Source organism: Triturus cristatus, unplaced genomic scaffold (genome assembly GCF_964204655.1).
Source record: "Triturus cristatus unplaced genomic scaffold, aTriCri1.1 SCAFFOLD_292, whole genome shotgun sequence".
Taxonomy (NCBI): Eukaryota; Metazoa; Chordata; class Amphibia; order Caudata; family Salamandridae; genus Triturus; species Triturus cristatus.
Window position 1 is genome coordinate 368,464 of NW_028188527.1, and position 19,557 is coordinate 388,020.

General features: G+C 53.8%; 2 protein-coding genes and 2 pseudogenes across 2 annotated transcripts; all 4 read right to left on the reverse strand.

Moving 5' to 3' along the window:
* Positions 1–2,714: 2,714 nt before the first annotated feature.
* Positions 2,715–4,570, reverse strand: LOC146768922 (uncharacterized; annotated as a pseudogene).
* Positions 4,571–6,118: 1,548 nt separating this feature from the next.
* On the reverse strand, positions 6,119–6,830 carry LOC146768923 (histone H3). Its single transcript, XM_085640623.1, has one exon. It carries the CDS (start codon positions 6,527–6,529, stop codon positions 6,119–6,121), a length of 411 nt encoding a protein of 136 aa, XP_085496749.1. The 5' UTR covers positions 6,530–6,830.
* A 155-nt stretch (positions 6,831–6,985) lies between these two features.
* On the reverse strand, positions 6,986–7,929 carry LOC146768924 (histone H1.3-like). Its single transcript, XM_085640586.1, has one exon. The coding sequence runs from the start codon at positions 7,927–7,929 to the stop codon at positions 7,279–7,281; it is 651 nt and encodes a 216-aa protein (XP_085496712.1). The 3' UTR covers positions 6,986–7,278.
* A 9,214-nt stretch (positions 7,930–17,143) lies between these two features.
* Positions 17,144–18,999, reverse strand: LOC146768925 (uncharacterized; annotated as a pseudogene).
* Positions 19,000–19,557: the final 558 nt, after the last annotated feature.

Consider the following 19,557-nt stretch of genomic DNA (forward strand, 5'->3'; position numbering starts at 1 on the left):
AAGGTGCGGCTTCATCCCCTTGAAGCCTAACCCCTGCAAATGTCACAAGTATCAGTAAATTGGTGCCAGGAGGCTGGAAGTAGGCCCAAGGCCTTGCAGGCCTTGTTCTGATACTGTAAAGGAGTGAAATGCACTTTACTGAGTATGCGAAGTGTTTTGTTTTCACCCCTGCAGCCAGGGGTGAAACCTGAAATCTTACCCTGCGCGGAGCTCCATAACCCTGGGTAGAAGGTGCGACTTCATCCCCTTGATGCCTAACACCTGCAAATGTCACAAGTATCAGTAAATTGGTGCCTGGAGGCTGGAAACACACCCAAGGCCTTGCAGGCCTTGTTCTGATGCTGTGAAGGAGTTAAATACACTTTACTGAGTCTGTGAAGTGTTTTGTTTTCACCCCTGCAGCCAGGGGTGAAACCTGAAATCTTACCCTGCGCGGAGCTCCATGACCCTGGTTAGAAGGCGCGACTTCATCCCCTTGAAGCCTAACAACTACGAATGTCACAAGTATCAGTAAAACTGGTGCCAGGAGGCTGGATGTAGGCCCAAGGCCTTGCAGGCCTTATTCTGATACTGTAAAGGAGTTAAATACACTTTCCTGAGTATGTGATGTGTTTTATTTTCACTCCTCCAGCCTGGGGCGAAGCCTGAAATCTTACCCTGCGTGGAGCTCCATGACCCTGGGTAGAAGGTGCGACTTCATCCCCTTGAAGCCTAACACCTGCAAATGTCACAAGTATCAGTAAAACTGGTGCCAGGAGGCTGGAAGTAGTCCCAAGGCCTTGCAGGCCTTATTCTGATACTGTAAAGCAGCTAAATACTCTTTCCTGAGTATGTGAAGTGTTTTATGTTCACACTTCCATCCAGGGGTGAACCCTGAAATCTCACCCTGCGCGGAGCTCCATAACCCTGGGTAGAAGGTGCGACTTCATCCCCATGATGCCTCACACCTGCAAATGTCACAAGTATCAGTAAATTGGTGCCTGGAGGCTGGAAACACACCCAAGACCTTGCAGGCCTTATTCTGATACTGTAAAGCAGCTAAATACACTTTCCTGAGTATGTGAAGTGTTTTATTTTCACACTTCCATCCGGGGGTAAACCCTGAAATCTCACCCTGCGCGGAGCTCCATAACCCTGGGTAGAAGGTGCGGCTTCATCCCCTTGAAGCCTAACCCCTGCAAATGTCACAAGTATCAGTAAATTGGTGCCTGGAGGCTGGAAACACACCCAAGGCCTTGCAGGCCTTGTTCTGATGCTGTGAAGGAGTTAAATACACTTTACTGAGTCTGTGAAGTGTTTTGTTTTCACCCCTGCAGCCAGGGGTGAAACCTGAAATCTTACCCTGCGCGGAGCTCCATAACCCTGGGTAGAAGGTGCGACTTCATCCCCTTGAAGCCTAACACCTTTAAATGTCACAAGTATCAGTAAAACTGGTGCCAGGAGGCTGGAAGTAGGCCCAAGGCCTTGCAGGCCTTGTTCTGATACTGTTAAGGGTTAAATAGACTGTACTGAGTATGTGAAGTGTTTTATTTTCGCACCACAGCCAGGGGTGAATCCTGAAATCTTACCCTGCGCGGAGCTCCATAACCCTGGGTAGAAGGTGCGACTTCATCCCCTTGAAGCCTAACACCTGCAAATGTCACAAGTATCAGTAAAATTGGTGCCTGGAGGCTGGAGGTAGGCCCAAGGCCTTGTTCTGATACTGTAAAGGGGTTAAATACACTTTGCTGAGTATGTGAAGTGTTGCGTTTTCACATCTCCAGCCCGGGGCGAAACTTGAAATCTTACCCTGCGCGGAGCTCCATAGCCCTGGGTAGAACGAGCTACTGTGTCCCCATAAACCTGTAAATTTCAAAATGTCATAAAAAGAACAAAACAAGCGCCTGGAGGCTAGAAATGGGCCCGAGACACTGAAGTCTTGGATCTGATAATGTAAAGGGCTTTATGTACCCTTTGAGTGAAGTATTTTTCCCACCTCCAGTCGAGGGGTAAATCCTGAAATATTACCCCAATTGGAGCACCCTGTGTAGAAAAAGTGACTTCGTCCCATTTGACCTAAAATTTTAGTATTTTTATTTTTATATTTTTTTTTAAACATTGTTAAAGGGGTGACTGGAGGCTACAAAATGGACCAGATACTGTGAAGGACGTTATTTCATTTTTGGGTGAAAAAAAATAAAAATATATGTATTTTATTAGGATTACGATTTTTTTTTTTTTGGGGGGCCCATCTCCAGCTGAGGGGGAAAACCTGAAATGTTACCCGAAGTGGAGCTCCATTGCCCCGGGTAGAAGTAGTGCCGTGGTCCCCTTGAACCAAAATGTCAACAAAACAATAATAAAAAAAAAAAAGCACTAAAACAGGTGCTTAGAGTCCCGAAATCGGTCACAAAAAAAATGAGGATCGCACACCCCATGGGCCTGCATGGGAACGCTCTATTTTACCGACTATTAAGCCCCCACGAAGTGGGGGCTTACAGCGCCCGAGCGAGAGACAAAAGTTAGAGGTAGCGCGGCCGTTCCGCCGCCCGGCCATCTGGTCGCGCAGCTCCGTGGGCCATCTGGTCGCGCAAATCGGCGACAAGATGGCCGGCCGCGCGGCCGCCGCCGCTAGCTCGAACCTTTGTCCCTCATTCGTGTTCTGTAAGCCCCCACTACGTGGGGGCTTAATAGTCGAGGGAAATGACCGGCCCTGGGCCGGGCCAAACTCGCCATGGGTCCCCAGTCCAGGGCTCCAGGATGGCGGGCCCCCGGGCCGGGCTATACCCGCCTTAGGTCCCAAGTACAGAGCTCCAGAATGGCGGGCCCCTGGGCCGGGCTATACCCGCCTTAGGTGGCCAGTACAGGGCTTCAGGACAGCGGGCCCCGTGGGCGGGACTAGGATGGACGCGGGGCTCCAGGAAGGTGCCCTGGCCCCAGGACAGTGCCTTGCATGGCGGTTTCGGAGAAATGCCCCCCTCACCCGACCGGCTGTGGGCCTACAAAGCAGGCCTGCCCTGCGGGATCCCTAGTGCATAGATACAGCTCTCCCATGACATCGTGGTCGGCTCTTAAAAGAGCCTTTGGGTTGGTGTTTTTTTTTCTCTTTCTTTCCGTGGGCAAGTCGAGAGTTTAACCGCCGAATCCGTAGAGGGTGCGGCCCTGGCGCTTCAGGGCGTAAACGACATCCATGGCGGTGACGGTCTTCCTCTTGGCATGCTCGGTGTAGGTGACGGCGTCCCGGATCACATTCTCCAGGAAAACCTTCAGCACCCCGCGGGTCTCCTCGTAGATGAGGCCGGAGATGCGCTTGACCCCGCCACGGCGCGCCAGGCGGCGAATGGCCGGCTTGGTGATGCCCTGGATGTTGTCCCGGAGCACCTTGCGGTGCCTCTTGGCGCCGCCTTTGCCGAGCCCCTTCCCTCCTTTGCCGCGTCCAGACATGTTGTCCTGTCGGTACTGTGACTGAGCAGAAATGAGGAAACAGCCAGCGACGGCTGCTTATATGGAGGAGCTGCGGCGGACCGGCTAGGGCGCTCCAAGCGGCCCACGTGACTCAACGGAAGGCGAGGGGGAGCCCGCCCCTGGACCGCCCTCTGCAGGGAGCGGGGGGCTGGAGCGGCCGTTGCCGTTTGAAAAAGAGCGCGCTCCCAGCCGCCTCTTTGTCGTGGGCTCAGCAGCTGCCGCCGGGGCACGGATCACAGTCAAGCACACACACACGCCTCCCTTCCCGGCCCCCACTCATCACCGCGGCCCGCCTAACCCTGGCGCTCGGTGCCCGCTCCCACTATGAACAGCAGGCTCTGAAATGTTTTAATGGAGCCAACACATTAACGGCCTCACCGGCACCACCCCGCTGTGTGCGGCCGCCCGCAACCCCGTAACACTGTCCACAGGTCAGGCCCGGTCGTGGCAAGTCTGTAAACTGCCCCTATAAACACGTATTTATTTATTTTTACAAAAAGATTATTCTCGTCGGCCTCAAGCTCGGTTTTGGGACGGGGGCAGCATTTATGTGTCCGTCCGAGGGCTTGGGCATCCCTCCTATGTAGCGACGGTGCGGGCGCTGCCGCGACTATGAAGCCTGCCAGAGTAACACCTTGGCACGGATACGCTCTTTGATGGAGTCTGTGGTTGGCCCTGAAAAGAGCCTTTGTGTTTAGGGTGTGTTTCCACGGTGGTCTGCGGGCCTTTACTTGCTTGCTTTGCCCCCTGCCTTGTGGCTCTCGGTTTTCTTGGGCAGCAGCACGGCCTGGATGTTGGGCAGGACTCCTCCCTGGGCGATGGTGACTCGGCCCAGCAGCTTATTCAGCTCCTCGTCGTTGCGGATGGCCAGCTGGAGGTGTCTGGGGATGATGCGGGTCTTCTTGTTGTCACGGGCAGCGTTGCCGGCCAGCTCCAGGATCTCAGCGGTCAGGTACTCCAGGACTGCAGCCAAATAGACGGGGGCACCGGCGCCCACCCTCTCGGCGTAGCTTCCCTTCCGGAGTAACCTGTGCACACGGCCCACGGGGAACTGGAGCCCGGCTCTGGAAGAGCGTGTCTTGGCCTTAGCGCGGGCCTTTCCTCCTTGCTTTCCGCGTCCAGACATGGCGATCGATGCAGGGGCTCACTCACACAACAGAGAGATTAGTACTGCTGTTCGGCTCGACTCCGGCGATATAAAGACTTCGGGTGCGTCTGATGGGTTGACAGCTAGGCGCTGATAGTACTTCTCATTGGAGGGAGGAGGGCTTCTGTTTCACCAATCAGAGACCCAGAACCGCAGTACACTAGGAGGTGGGGGGCTTGCCTTTGCCTGCCAATGAGAAGGGAGAGCAGAGAAGCAGCTACTTTACACGCCCAGCCTATAAATACAAGTGCCGGGCTCGCCTGGCCTTATTTCTCTCGGCTCCACAGGAAGCGGTGCAGATTGTCGACCATGCCTGAACCAGCCAAGTCCGCGCCGGCTCCCAAGAAGGGCTCCAAGAAAGCGCTCTCCAAGCCGCCCAAGAAGGACGGGAAGAAGCGCAAGAGGAGCAGGAAGGAAAGCTATGCAATCTACATTTACAAAGTGATGAAGCAGGTGCACCCGGACACCGGCATCTCCTCTAAGGCCATGGGCATCATGAACTCCTTCGTGAACGACATCTTCGAGCGCATCGCCGGGGAGGCTTCCCGCCTGGCCCACTACAACTCGCGGCGCACCATCACCTCCCGGGAGATCCAGACCGCAGTGCGTCTGCTGCTGCCCGGAGAGCTGGCCAAGCACGCCGTGTCGGAGGGCACCAAGGCCGTCACCAAGTACACCAGCGCCAAGTAAGGCTTCGAGGCGCATCCCCAACTAACACAACGGCTCTTTTAAGGGCCAACCACGTCCTCCCCTAAGAGCTAATGTGCTTCTATTATGACCGGAGAAATAAGTGTTTTAAAAGGTAATGTTGAGCGCACAAGACCCGCTCTCACGGGTCTTGCTGCAGACCGAGGGACGATGGAGCAGGCAACCCGTTTTTAATAAACATGTTTATATGAATGAGCCCTCTCTTTGGGACCAAGTCTCACGTAAGCACTGTAATGTAACGATGACGTTAAATGAGCGAGGGACGATGGAGCAGGCAACCCGTTTTGCCTGTTTAAATAAACCTGTTTATATGAATGAGCCCTCTCTTTGGTACCAAGTGTCACATAAGCACTGTAATGTAACGATGACGTTAAATGAGCCCACGGGCTTATTGTTTTCGGCGACCAGTTTTAGTGTGTGCGGGTGTCACGTTGTGTTTGTACTTTAAGACCAAGGGCAACGGCAATAATCCGCCCCTGGGCAAGCGCTCCCGAAATCGGACACATGAACCCGATGTACCGGGAGCACAGATGCCCCACAGCGCTGGCTTGTGACCAGCGGATCCCAACACAACCCTCCACCCAAACAAAGCTCTTTATTAAACGATGGACACATTGAAGATGCGATTGTGCACTGTGAACACGGAGTGCTCTGGTCACCCAGTGCCGGTATAAGTTACCCAGTACTCGTGGTACTCTCAGCCAGCCCACCCACCCTAACCTGTAGAACATGCCATGGCAGATAAGAGAAGCTCGTATGTGACAGGGTGGTGGCCCTTAAAAGAGCCGTTGTGGTGGTTGTTCGGGTCGGCATGTCTCCTTAGGCCCTCTCGCCTCGGATACGACGGGCCAGCTGGATGTCCTTGGGCATGATGGTCACCCTCTTGGCGTGGATGGCGCACAGGTTGGTGTCCTCGAAGAGCCCCACCAGGTAGGCCTCGCTGGCCTCTTGCAGGGCCATGACGGCGGAGCTCTGGAAGCGCAGGTCGGTCTTGAAGTCCTGGGCGATCTCCCTCACCAAGCGCTGGAAGGGCAGCTTGCGGATGAGGAGCTCGGTGGACTTCTGGTAGCGGCGGATCTCGCGGAGAGCCACAGTGCCGGGTCGGTAGCGGTGAGGCTTCTTGACGCCGCCGGTGGCAGGCGCGCTCTTGCGGGCAGCCTTGGTGGCCAGCTGCTTGCGAGGCGCTTTGCCGCCGGTGGACTTGCGGGCTGTCTGCTTGGTGCGGGCCATGGCGGGAGCGGTCTCTCTCAGCGACAAGCGAGGAAGAATGGAGTTCAAGCAGGCAAGAGCCCTATTTATGCACTCGAAGACGGAGGGCTGCTCTGGTTGGCTGAAGCGACCGCCCCACGTTTGAAAATAGCCCGCGGTGTGCAATGATTGGCCAATGAACCGGAGGCTGCAGCCTGTCTCTCCAATGAGCTGTGGAGAAAAAGACACCCTCCGATTGGATGATGTACGTTGGAGCCGTAGCCCGCGCTTGGGTCAGCCTTTGTCTCCGTGTCCATCCATAGTCACACGAACCACTCGCCCCCGGTCAACTGGGCGAGGAGCCCAGGATTTTATAAGTGTACTGCCCTTGGTCACCCTGGAACACGCCGCCGTTAACTGCGCTCGATTTCACGTTCACAATCGTCTGCTTTATGCAGACACCACTTCGAATCTGCCCGGATACAGTGAAAGCACCAAGGCACACGTTATTTCACATTTATTATAAACGGAGGTCTAATAAACTCCCAGACCCCCTTCTTTATTTGGTACACAGATTTCAATCCACGCAGCACCAAAAGAGCCGTTTACATGACCAAGATCACACACGGCACTCGCGTGCGGAAAGGTGCGCTATGGATTTACTGTGCCGTTTATTATTATAGAGAAGTGTGCACGCGGGGTGCAAGGGTGGGGACGAACAAGCTCTCTTCTGGACCGGGTGGATGGCTCTTAAAAGAGCCGTTGTGTTTGCAGTGTCTTGGTGCAAGCCCTTACTTCTTCTTGGGCGCTGCCTTCTTGGGCTTGGCTGCTTTGGGCTTGGCTGCCTTGGGTTTGACTACCTTGGCAGGGCTTTTCTTGGCCACTTTGGGCTTCGCCGCCTTGGCTTTCGCTGGGCTCTTGGCAGCCTTCTTGGCGGGGGCAGCCTTGGGCTTCTTGGGGCTCTTTGCTGCCGCAGGCTTCTTGACCTTCTTCGGGCTCTTCTTGACCCCCGCGGGAGCCTTTTTGGGCTTCTTGGCGGCAGGGGCAGCTTTCTTGGCCGCTGGTTTCTTGGTCTTGGCGGCCGCCTTCTTGGCCGCCTTCTTGCCCTCCAGCTGCTTCTTGTTCACCTTGAAGGATCCGGAGGCCCCGGTGCCCTTCAGCTGGGCCAGGGCGCCTTTGCTGACCAGGCTCTTGAGGGAGGCCTTGACCCGGCTCTTGTTCTTGTCCACATCGTAGCCCTCGGCGACCAGCCCCTTCTTCATGGCCGACAGGGAGACTCCCTTCCTCTCGGCAGAGGCGGTCACCACCTTCAGGATCAGATCGGCCACGCTGGGGCCGGAAGGCTTCTTGGCCTTGGAGGCCCCCGCTGTCTTCTTCTGCTGCTTTTTCTTGGGGGCGACCTCAGCGGGAGGCGCCGCGGCGGCTGGAGCGGTTTCGGCCATTGTAATGCGAGTCTCGGCGCGGGCGCTGTCACTGAACAGAAATGTCCCTCCCAAACCCGAGCCCCGTGAATATATACAGGGAGGAGCCGGCCTCTGATTGGTCCCGAGCAGACAGGGCTGTGCGAGGCACACTCGGCTCTTTGCTCCCAGCTGACTTTTGTGTTTCCTACCTTCGGATTATCCACGTTTTAAAACACAATCAGTTAAACACGCGCTTCCACGCATACATGACCAGGAGCCCAGCTTCGGCCCTCTCCCGGGCCTGCCCCCGTTTCGGATCCACCCCTCATCCCTGGCTTGTGATCCGCGGGGAGACTCGGCGCTCCCCCGACGGCGGGCGCCTCCATGCCTGAAATCCCGGGCTCCGGACCCCTTTTCCCCGGTCCTCTCTCGACTCCTGCGGCCGGGAGCGGCGGCCCGCGGGAGGGAGGGGGCTCCTGCAGGGAGCGGGCCCTGTGGCGTCACAGTGGGGCTGCGGGGGCCGCGGGGAGCGCGTTCTGGAACGGGCCGAAGTAACACAGGGCTCCGCCGGCCGAGCGCGGGGTGGAAACAATGCCAGGGAGCCCCTGGCACGGGGGCCAGGGGGCCCTCCCCGCGCGCCTGCACCCTCGGCTGTGGCACCCTCGGCTCGGGGCTTACAAGCAGCGGGGCACGGCCCTGGCTCCAGCCTCGCACGCATCACCAGGCGGCCGTGTGCTGGCAGCTTCACATGCAGGCAGAGAGCATTCACTGCCGAGCGCCGAGCCAGAGGAGGCGGGTGCAGACTCAATACAATAAATACACAGTGACACAATGAAGGAAGGCGGCCGAGTTAGGCCTACATGTTTTAAGACACCCCAAGTGAGAGCAGAGGGTGTGAATGCACCTGAAATGGTGACCCCAGTACCGGCATGGAGGCACTCTGCTGAGCTGATTTTTACAGCTGGAGCTAGGTGTACCTCTGAGGTGACATCTGTAGACAGAGTGAGTTACTGTATGTCAGACGCTGAGCCTATGACCGGGGAGGCCCACTGCGGAACTGAATAGTACAGTACAGAGTGAGGCCTGTGACTACCACTGTTCTACTGAGCCCTATCGCTGGAGTGGGGACCACTCCTGAATCCAATGGTATGTCACGAGGGAGACCTGAGACCAGAAATCATATTCTGCGCACTGTAGCCTGATCGAGGCCTGCTGCTAATTTGGATGGAGGTAGGGGAAGAAAACAAAACACTTCACAAAGTCCAGAACGCACATGAACACCATTCACAGTATCAGATCTTAGCCTTCAGGATCTCCGGCCCATCCCTAGCTTCCAGGTACATGTTTTAGTAATATTTGTGACATTTGGAGGTTTACAGCTTCAAGGGGATGAAGTCGCACCTTCTACCCAGGGTTATGGAGCTCCGCGCAGGGTGAGATTTCAGGGTTCACCCCTGGCTGGAGGTGTGAAAACAAAACAATCCACATAGTCACACCTCCAGCCAGGGGTGAACCCTGAAATCTCACCCTGCGCATAGCTCCATAACCCTGGGTAGAAGGTGCAACTACGTCCCCTTGAAGCTTATCTCCTCCAAAGGTCACAAAGTATCAGTAAAACTGGTGCCTGGAGGCTAGAAACACACCCAAGGCCATGCAGGTCTTGTTCTGATACTGTAACGGAGTTCACACCTCCAAACCTGAAATCGTACCCTGCGCGGAGCTCCATGACCCTGGGTACAAGGTGCGACTTCATCCCCTTGAAGCCTAACACCTTAAAATGTCACAAAGTATCAGTAATACTGGTGCCTGGAGGCTGGAAGTAGGCCCAAGGCCTTGCAGGCCTTATTCTGATACTGTAAAGGAGTTAAATACACTTTCCTGAGTATGTGAAGTGTTTTATTTTCACTCCTCCAGCCTGGGGTGAAGCCTGAAATCTTACCCTGCGCGGAGCTCCATGACACTGGGTACAAGGTGTGACTTCATCCCCTTGAAGCTTAACACCTTAAAATGTCACAAAGTATCAGTAATACTGGTGCCTGGAGGCTGGAAGTAGGCCCAAGGCCTTGCAGGCCTTATTCTGATACGGTAAAGGAGTTAATTACACTTTCCGGAGTATGTGAAGTGTTTTATTGTCACACCTCAAGCCTGGGGTGAACCCTGAAATCTCACCCTGCGCGGAGCTCCATGACCCTGGGTAGAAGGTGCAACTTCATCCCCTTGAAGCCTAACACCTGCAAATGTCACAAGTATCAGTAAAACTGGTGCCAGGAGGCTCGAAGTAGGCCCAAGGACTTGCAGGCCTTATTCTGATACTGTAAAGGAGATAAATACACTTTCCTGAGTATGTGAAGTGTTTTATTTTCACTCCTCCAGCCTGGGGTAAACCCTGAAATCTCACTCTGCGCGGAGCTCCATAACCCTGGGTAGAAGGTGCGGCTTCATCCCCTTGAAGCCTAACCCCTGCAAATGTCACAAGTATCAGTAAATTGGTGCCAGGAGGCTGGAAGTAGGCCCAAGGCCTTGCAGGCCTTGTTCTGATACTGTAAAGGAGTGAAATGCACTTTACTGAGTATGCGAAGTGTTTTGTTTTCACCCCTGCAGCCAGGGGTGAAACCTGAAATCTTACCCTGCGCGGAGCTCCATAACCCTGGGTAGAAGGTGCGACTTCATCCCCTTGATGCCTAACACCTGCAAATGTCACAAGTATCAGTAAATTGGTGCCTGGAGGCTGGAAACACACCCAAGGCCTTGCAGGCCTTGTTCTGATGCTGTGAAGGAGTTAAATACACTTTACTGAGTCTGTGAAGTGTTTTGTTTTCACCCCTGCAGCCAGGGGTGAAACCTGAAATCTTACCCTGCGCGGAGCTCCATGACCCTGGGTAGAAGGCGCGACTTCATCCCCTTGAAGCCTAACAACTACAAATGTCACAAGTATCAGTAAAACTGGTGCCAGGAGGCTGGATGTAGGCCCAAGGCCTTGCAGGCCTTATTCTGATACTGTAAAGGAGTTAAATACACTTTCCTGAGTATGTGATGTGTTTTATTTTCACTCCTCCAGCCTGGGGCGAAGCCTGAAATCTTACCCTGCGTGGAGCTCCATGACCCTGGGTAGAAGGTGCGACTTCATCCCCTTGAAGCCTAACACCTGCAAATGTCACAAGTATCAGTAAAACTGGTGCCAGGAGGCTGGAAGTAGTCCCAAGGCCTTGCAGGCCTTATTCTGATACTGTAAAGCAGCTAAATACTCTTTCCTGAGTATGTGAAGTGTTTTATGTTCACACTTCCATCCAGGGGTGAACCCTGAAATCTCACCCTGCGCGGAGCTCCATAACCCTGGGTAGAAGGTGCGACTTCATCCCCATGATGCCTCACACCTGCAAATGTCACAAGTATCAGTAAATTGGTGCCTGGAGGCTGGAAACACACCCAAGACCTTGCAGGCCTTGTTTTGATGCTGTGAAGGAGTTAAATACACTTTACTGAGTCTGTGAAGTGTTTTGTTTTCACACCTGCAGCCGGGGGTGAAACCTGAAATCTTACCCTGCGCGGAGCTCCATAAACCTGGGTAGAAGGTGCGACTTCATCCCCTTGAAGCCTAACACCTGCAAATGTCACAAGTATCAGTAAAACTGGTGCCAGGAGTCTGGAAGTAGGCCCAAGGCCTTGCAGGCCTCATTCTGATACTGTAAAGGAGCTAAATACACTTTCCTGAGTATGTGAAGTGTTTTATTTTCCCACCTGCAGCCAGGGGTGAACCCTGAAATCTCACCCTGCGCGGAGCTCCATGACCCTGGGTAGAAGGTGCGACTTCATCCCCTTGATGCCTAACACCTGCAAATGTCACAAGTATCAGTAAAACTGGTGCCAGGAGGCTGGAAGTAGGCCCAAGGCCTTGCATGCCTTATTCTGATACTGTAAAGCAGCTACATACACTTTCCTGAGTATGTGAAGTGTTTTATGTTCACACTTCCATCCAGGGGTAAACCCTGAAATCTCACCCTGCGCGGAGCTCCATAACCCTGGGTAGAAGGTGCGACTTCATCCCCTTGAAGCCTAACCCCTGCAAATGTCACAAGTATCAGTAAACTGGTGCCAGGAGGCTGGAAGTAGGCCCAAGGCCTTGCAGGCCTTATTCTGATACTGTAAAGCACCTAATACACTTTCCTGAGTATGTGAAGTGTTTTATTTTCACACTTCCATCCAGGGGTAAACCCTGAAATCTCACCCTGCGCGGAGCTCCATAACCCTGGGTAGAAGGTGCGACTTCATCCCCTTGAAGCCTAACCCCTGCAAATGTCACAAGTATCAGTAAAACTGGTGCCAGGAGTCTGGAAGTAGGCCCAAGGCCTTGCAGGCCTCATTCTGATACTGTAAAGGAGCTAAATACACTTTCCTGAGTATGTGAAGTGTTTTATTTTCCCACCTGCAGCCAGGGGTGAACCCTGAAATCTCACCCTGCGCGGAGCTCCATGACCCTGGGTAGAAGGTGCGACTTCATCCCCTTGATGCCTAACACCTGCAAATGTCACAAGTATCAGTAAAACTGGTGCCAGGAGGCTGGAAGTAGGCCCAAGGCCTTGCATGCCTTATTCTGATACTGTAAAGCAGCTACATACACTTTCCTGAGTATGTGAAGTGTTTTATGTTCACACTTCCATCCAGGGGTAAACCCTGAAATCTCACTCTGCGCGGAGCTCCATAACCCTGGGTAGAAGGTGCGGCTTCATCCCCTTGAAGCCTAACCCCTGCAAATGTCACAAGTATCAGTAAATTGGTGCCAGGAGGCTGGAAGTAGGCCCAAGGCCTTGCAGGCCTTGTTCTGATACTGTAAAGGAGTGAAATGCACTTTACTGAGTATGCGAAGTGTTTTGTTTTCACCCCTGCAGCCAGGGGTGAAACCTGAAATCTTACCCTGCGCGGAGCTCCATAACCCTGGGTAGAAGGTGCGACTTCATCCCCTTGATGCCTAACACCTGCAAATGTCACAAGTATCAGTAAATTGGTGCCTGGAGGCTGGAAACACACCCAAGGCCTTGCAGGCCTTGTTCTGATGCTGTGAAGGAGTTAAATACACTTTACTGAGTCTGTGAAGTGTTTTGTTTTCACCCCTGCAGCCAGGGGTGAAACCTGAAATCTTACCCTGCGCGGAGCTCCATGACCCTGGGTAGAAGGCGCGACTTCATCCCCTTGAAGCCTAACACCTGCAAATGTCACAAGTATCAGAAAAACTGGTGCCAGGAGGCTGGAAGTAGGCCCAAGGCCTTGCAGGCCCTATTCTGATACTGGAAAGGAGATAAAAACACTTTCCTGAGAATGTGAAGTGTTTTATTTTCTCAGCTCAAGCCTGGGGTGAACCCTGAAATCTTACCCTGCGCGGAGCTCCATAAACCTGGGTAGAAGGTGCGACTTCATCCCCTTGAAGCCTAAAACCTGCAAATGTCACAAAGTATCAGTAAAACTAGTGCCAGGATGCTGGAAACACACACACGGCCTTGCAGGCCTCATTCTGATACTGTAAAGGAGCTAAATACACTTTCCTGAGTATGTGAAGTGTTTTATTTTCCCACCTGCAGCCAGGGGTGAACCCTGAAATCTCACCCTGCGCGGAGCTCCATGACCCTGGGTAGAAGGTGCGACTTCATCCCCTTGATGCCTAACACCTGCAAATGTCACAAGTATCAGTAAAACTGGTGCCAGGAGGCTGGAAGTAGGCCCAAGGCCTTGCATGCCTTATTCTGATACTGTAAAGCAGCTACATACACTTTCCTGAGTATGTGAAGTGTTTTATGTTCACACTTCCATCCAGGGGTAAACCCTGAAATCTCACCCTGCGCGGAGCTCCATAACCCTGGGTAGAAGGTGCGACTTCATCCCCTTGAAGCCTAACCCCTGCAAATGTCACAAGTATCAGTAAACTGGTGCCAGGAGGCTGGAAGTAGGCCCAAGGCCTTGCAGGCCTTATTCTGATACTGTAAAGCACCTAATACACTTTCCTGAGTATGTGAAGTGTTTTATTTTCACACTTCCATCCAGGGGTAAACCCTGAAATCTCACCCTGCGCGGAGCTCCATAACCCTGGGTAGAAGGTGCGACTTCATCCCCTTGAAGCCTAACCCCTGCAAATGTCACAAGTATCAGTAAAACTGGTGCCAGGAGTCTGGAAGTAGGCCCAAGGCCTTGCAGGCCTCATTCTGATACTGTAAAGGAGCTAAATACACTTTCCTGAGTATGTGAAGTGTTTTATTTTCCCACCTGCAGCCAGGGGTGAACCCTGAAATCTCACCCTGCGCGGAGCTCCATGACCCTGGGTAGAAGGTGCGACTTCATCCCCTTGATGCCTAACACCTGCAAATGTCACAAGTATCAGTAAAACTGGTGCCAGGAGGCTGGAAGTAGGCCCAAGGCCTTGCATGCCTTATTCTGATACTGTAAAGCAGCTACATACACTTTCCTGAGTATGTGAAGTGTTTTATGTTCACACTTCCATCCAGGGGTAAACCCTGAAATCTCACTCTGCGCGGAGCTCCATAACCCTGGGTAGAAGGTGCGGCTTCATCCCCTTGAAGCCTAACCCCTGCAAATGTCACAAGTATCAGTAAATTGGTGCCAGGAGGCTGGAAGTAGGCCCAAGGCCTTGCAGGCCTTGTTCTGATACTGTAAAGGAGTGAAATGCACTTTACTGAGTATGCGAAGTGTTTTGTTTTCACCCCTGCAGCCAGGGGTGAAACCTGAAATCTTACCCTGCGCGGAGCTCCATAACCCTGGGTAGAAGGTGCGACTTCATCCCCTTGATGCCTAACACCTGCAAATGTCACAAGTATCAGTAAATTGGTGCCTGGAGGCTGGAAACACACCCAAGGCCTTGCAGGCCTTGTTCTGATGCTGTGAAGGAGTTAAATACACTTTACTGAGTCTGTGAAGTGTTTTGTTTTCACCCCTGCAGCCAGGGGTGAAACCTGAAATCTTACCCTGCGCGGAGCTCCATGACCCTGGTTAGAAGGCGCGACTTCATCCCCTTGAAGCCTAACAACTACGAATGTCACAAGTATCAGTAAAACTGGTGCCAGGAGGCTGGATGTAGGCCCAAGGCCTTGCAGGCCTTATTCTGATACTGTAAAGGAGTTAAATACACTTTCCTGAGTATGTGATGTGTTTTATTTTCACTCCTCCAGCCTGGGGCGAAGCCTGAAATCTTACCCTGCGTGGAGCTCCATGACCCTGGGTAGAAGGTGCGACTTCATCCCCTTGAAGCCTAACACCTGCAAATGTCACAAGTATCAGTAAAACTGGTGCCAGGAGGCTGGAAGTAGTCCCAAGGCCTTGCAGGCCTTATTCTGATACTGTAAAGCAGCTAAATACTCTTTCCTGAGTATGTGAAGTGTTTTATGTTCACACTTCCATCCAGGGGTGAACCCTGAAATCTCACCCTGCGCGGAGCTCCATAACCCTGGGTAGAAGGTGCGACTTCATCCCCATGATGCCTCACACCTGCAAATGTCACAAGTATCAGTAAATTGGTGCCTGGAGGCTGGAAACACACCCAAGACCTTGCAGGCCTTATTCTGATACTGTAAAGCAGCTAAATACACTTTCCTGAGTATGTGAAGTGTTTTATTTTCACACTTCCATCCGGGGGTAAACCCTGAAATCTCACCCTGCGCGGAGCTCCATAACCCTGGGTAGAAGGTGCGGCTTCATCCCCTTGAAGCCTAACCCCTGCAAATGTCACAAGTATCAGTAAATTGGTGCCTGGAGGCTGGAAACACACCCAAGGCCTTGCAGGCCTTGTTCTGATGCTGTGAAGGAGTTAAATACACTTTACTGAGTCTGTGAAGTGTTTTGTTTTCACCCCTGCAGCCAGGGGTGAAACCTGAAATCTTACCCTGCGCGGAGCTCCATAACCCTGGGTAGAAGGTGCGACTTCATCCCCTTGAAGCCTAACACCTTTAAATGTCACAAGTATCAGTAAAACTGGTGCCAGGAGGCTGGAAGTAGGCCCAAGGCCTTGCAGGCCTTGTTCTGATACTGTTAAGGGTTAAATAGACTGTACTGAGTATGTGAAGTGTTTTATTTTCGCACCACAGCCAGGGGTGAATCCTGAAATCTTACCCTGCGCGGAGCTCCATAACCCTGGGTAGAAGGTGCGACTTCATCCCCTTGAAGCCTAACACCTGCAAATGTCACAAGTATCAGTAAAATTGGTGCCTGGAGGCTGGAGGTAGGCCCAAGGCCTTGTTCTGATACTGTAAAGGGGTTAAATACACTTTGCTGAGTATGTGAAGTGTTGCGTTTTCACATCTCCAGCCCGGGGCGAAACTTGAAATCTTACCCTGCGCGGAGCTCCATAGCCCTGGGTAGAACGAGCTACTGTGTCCCCATAAACCTGTAAATTTCAAAATGTCATAAAAAGAACAAAACAAGCGCCTGGAGGCTAGAAATGGGCCCGAGACACTGAAGTCTTGGATCTGATAATGTAAAGGGCTTTATGTACCCTTTGAGTGAAGTATTTTTCCCACCTCCAGTCGAGGGGTAAATCCTGAAATATTACCCCAATTGGAGCACCCTGTGTAGAAAAAGTGACTTCGTCCCATTTGACCTAAAATTTTAGTATTTTTATTTTTATTTTTTATTAAACATTGTTAAAGGGGTGACTGGAGGCTACAAAATGGACCAGATACTGTGAAGGACGTTATTTCATTTTTGGGTGAAAAAAAATAAAAATATATGTATTTTATTAGGATTACGATTTTTTTTTTTTTGGGGGGCCCATCTCCAGCTGAGGGGGAAAACCTGAAATGTTACCCGAAGTGGAGCTCCATTGCCCCGGGTAGAAGTAGTGCCGTGGTCCCCTTGAACCAAAATGTCAACAAAACAATAATAAAAAAAAAAAAGCACTAAAACAGGTGCTTAGAGTCCCGAAATCGGTCACAAAAAAAATGAGGATCGCACACCCCATGGGCCTGCATGGGAACGCTCTATTTTACCGACTATTAAGCCCCCACGAAGTGGGGGCTTACAGCGCCCGAGCGAGAGACAAAAGTTAGAGGTAGCGCGGCCGTTCCGCCGCCCGGCCATCTGGTCGCGCAGCTCCGTGGGCCATCTGGTCGCGCAAATCGGCGACCAGATGGCCGGCCGCGCGGCCGCCGCCGCTAGCTCGAACCTTTGTCCCTCATTCGTGTTCTGTAAGCCCCCACTACGTGGGGGCTTAATAGTCGAGGGAAATGACCGGCCCTGGGCCGGGCCAAACTCGCCATGGGTCCCCAGTCCAGGGCTCCAGGATGGCGGGCCCCCGGGCCGGGCTATACCCGCCTTAGGTCCCAAGTACAGAGCTCCAGAATGGCGGGCCCCTGGGCCGGGCTATACCCGCCTTAGGTGGCCAGTACAGGGCTTCAGGACAGCGGGCCCCGTGGGCGGGACTAGGATGGACGCGGGGCTCCAGGAAGGTGCCCTGGCCCCAGGACAGTGCCTTGCATGGCGGTTTCGGAGAAATGCCCCCCTCACCCGACCGGCTGTGGGCCTACAAAGCAGGCCTGCCCTGCGGGATCCCTAGTGCATAGATACAGCTCTCCCATGACATCGTGGTCGGCTCTTAAAAGAGCCTTTGGGTTGGTGTTTTTTTTTCTCTTTCTTTCCGTGGGCAAGTCGAGAGTTTAACCGCCGAATCCGTAGAGGGTGCGGCCCTGGCGCTTCAGGGCGTAAACGACATCCATGGCGGTGACGGTCTTCCTCTTGGCGTGCTCGGTGTAGGTGACGGCGTCCCGGATCACATTCTCCAGGAAAACCTTCAGCACCCCGCGGGTCTCCTCGTAGATGAGGCCGGAGATGCGCTTGACCCCGCCACGGCGCGCCAGGCGGCGAATGGCCGGCTTGGTGATGCCCTGGATGTTGTCCCGGAGCACCTTGCGGTGCCTCTTGGCGCCGCCTTTGCCGAGCCCCTTCCCTCCTTTGCCGCGTCCAGACATGTTGTCCTGTCGGTACTGTGACTGAGCAGAAATGAAGAAACAGCCAGCGACGGCTGCTTATATGGAGGAGCTGCGGCGGACCGGCTAGGGCGCTCCAAGCGGCCCACGTGACTCAACGGAAGGCGAGGGGGAGCCCGCCCCTGGACCGCCCTCTGCAGGGAGCGGGGGGCTGGAGCGGCCGTTGCCGTTTGAAAAAGAGCGCGCTCCCAGCCGCCTCTTTGTCGTGGGCTCAGCAGCTGCCGCCGGGGCACGGATCACAGTCAAGCACACACACACGCCTCCCTTCCCGGCCCCCACTCATCACCGCGGCCCGCCTAACCCTGGCGCTCGGTGCCCGCTCCCACTATGAACAGCAGGCTCTGAAATGTTTTAATGGAGCCAACACATTAACGGCCTCACCGGCACCACCCCGCTGTGTGCGGCCGCCCGCAACCCCGTAACACTGTCCACAGGTCAGGCCCGGTCGTGGCAAGTCTGTAAACTGCCCCTATAAACACGTATTTATTTATTTTTACAAAAAGATTATTCTCGTCGGCCTCAAGCTCGGTTTTGGGACGGGGGCAGCATTTATGTGTCCGTCCGAGGGCTTGGGCATCCCTCCTATGTAGCGACGGTGCGGGCGCTGCCGCGACTATGAAGCCTGCCAGAGTAACACCTTGGCACGGATACGCTCTTTGATGGAGTCTGTGGTTGGCCCTGAAAAGAGCCTTTGTGTTTAGGGTGTGTTTCCACGGTGGTCTGCGGGCCTTTACTTGCTTGCTTTGCCCCCTGCCTTGTGGCTCTCGGTTTTCTTGGGCAGCAGCACGGCCTGGATGTTGGGCAGGACTCCTCCCTGGGCGATGGTGACTCGGCCCAGCAGCTTATTCAGCTCCTCGTCGTTGCGGATGGCCAGCTGGAGGTGTCTGGGGATGATGCGGGTCTTCTTGTTGTCACGGGCAGCGTTGCCGGCCAGCTCCAGGATCTCAGCGGTCAGGTACTCCAGGACTGCAGCCAAATAGACGGGGGCACCGGCGCCCACCCTCTCGGCGTAGCTTCCCTTCCGGAGTAACCTGTGCACACGGCCCACGGGGAACTGGAGCCCGGCTCTGGAAGAGCGTGTCTTGGCCTTAGCGCGGGCCTTTCCTCCTTGCTTTCCGCGTCCAGACATGGCGATCGATGCAGGGGCTCACTCACACAACAGAGAGATTAGTACTGCTGTTCGGCTCGACTCCGGCGATATAAAGACTTCGGGTGCGTCTGATTGGTTGACAGCTAGGCGCTGATAGTACTTCTCATTGGAGGGAGGAGGGCTTCTGTTTCACCAATCAGAGACCCAGAACCGCAGTACACTAGGAGGTGGGGGGCTTGCCTTTGCCTGCCAATGAGAAGGGAGAGCAGAGAAGCAGCTACTTTACACGCCCAGCCTATAAATACAAGTGCCGGGCTCGCCTGGCCTTATTTCTCTCGGCTCCACAGGAAGCGGTGCAGATTGTCGACCATGCCTGAACCAGCCAAGTCCGCGCCGGCTCCCAAGAAGGGCTCCAAGAAAGCGCTCTCCAAGCCGCCCAAGAAGGACGGGAAGAAGCGCAAGAGGAGCAGGAAGGAAAGCTATGCAATCTACATTTACAAAGTGATGAAGCAGGTGCACCCGGACACCGGCATCTCCTCTAAGGCCATGGGCATCATGAACTCCTTCGTGAACGACATCTTCGAGCGCATCGCCGGG

Bases quoted from the DNA above. Each gene is read 5' to 3' on its own strand.
- LOC146768923 (XM_085640623.1), bottom strand. From the start codon at position 6,529: ATGGCCCGCACCAAGCAGACAGCCCGCAAGTCCACCGGCGGCAAAGCG.
- LOC146768924 (XM_085640586.1), bottom strand. From the start codon at position 7,929: ATGGCCGAAACCGCTCCAGCCGCCGCGGCGCCTCCCGCTGAGGTCGCC.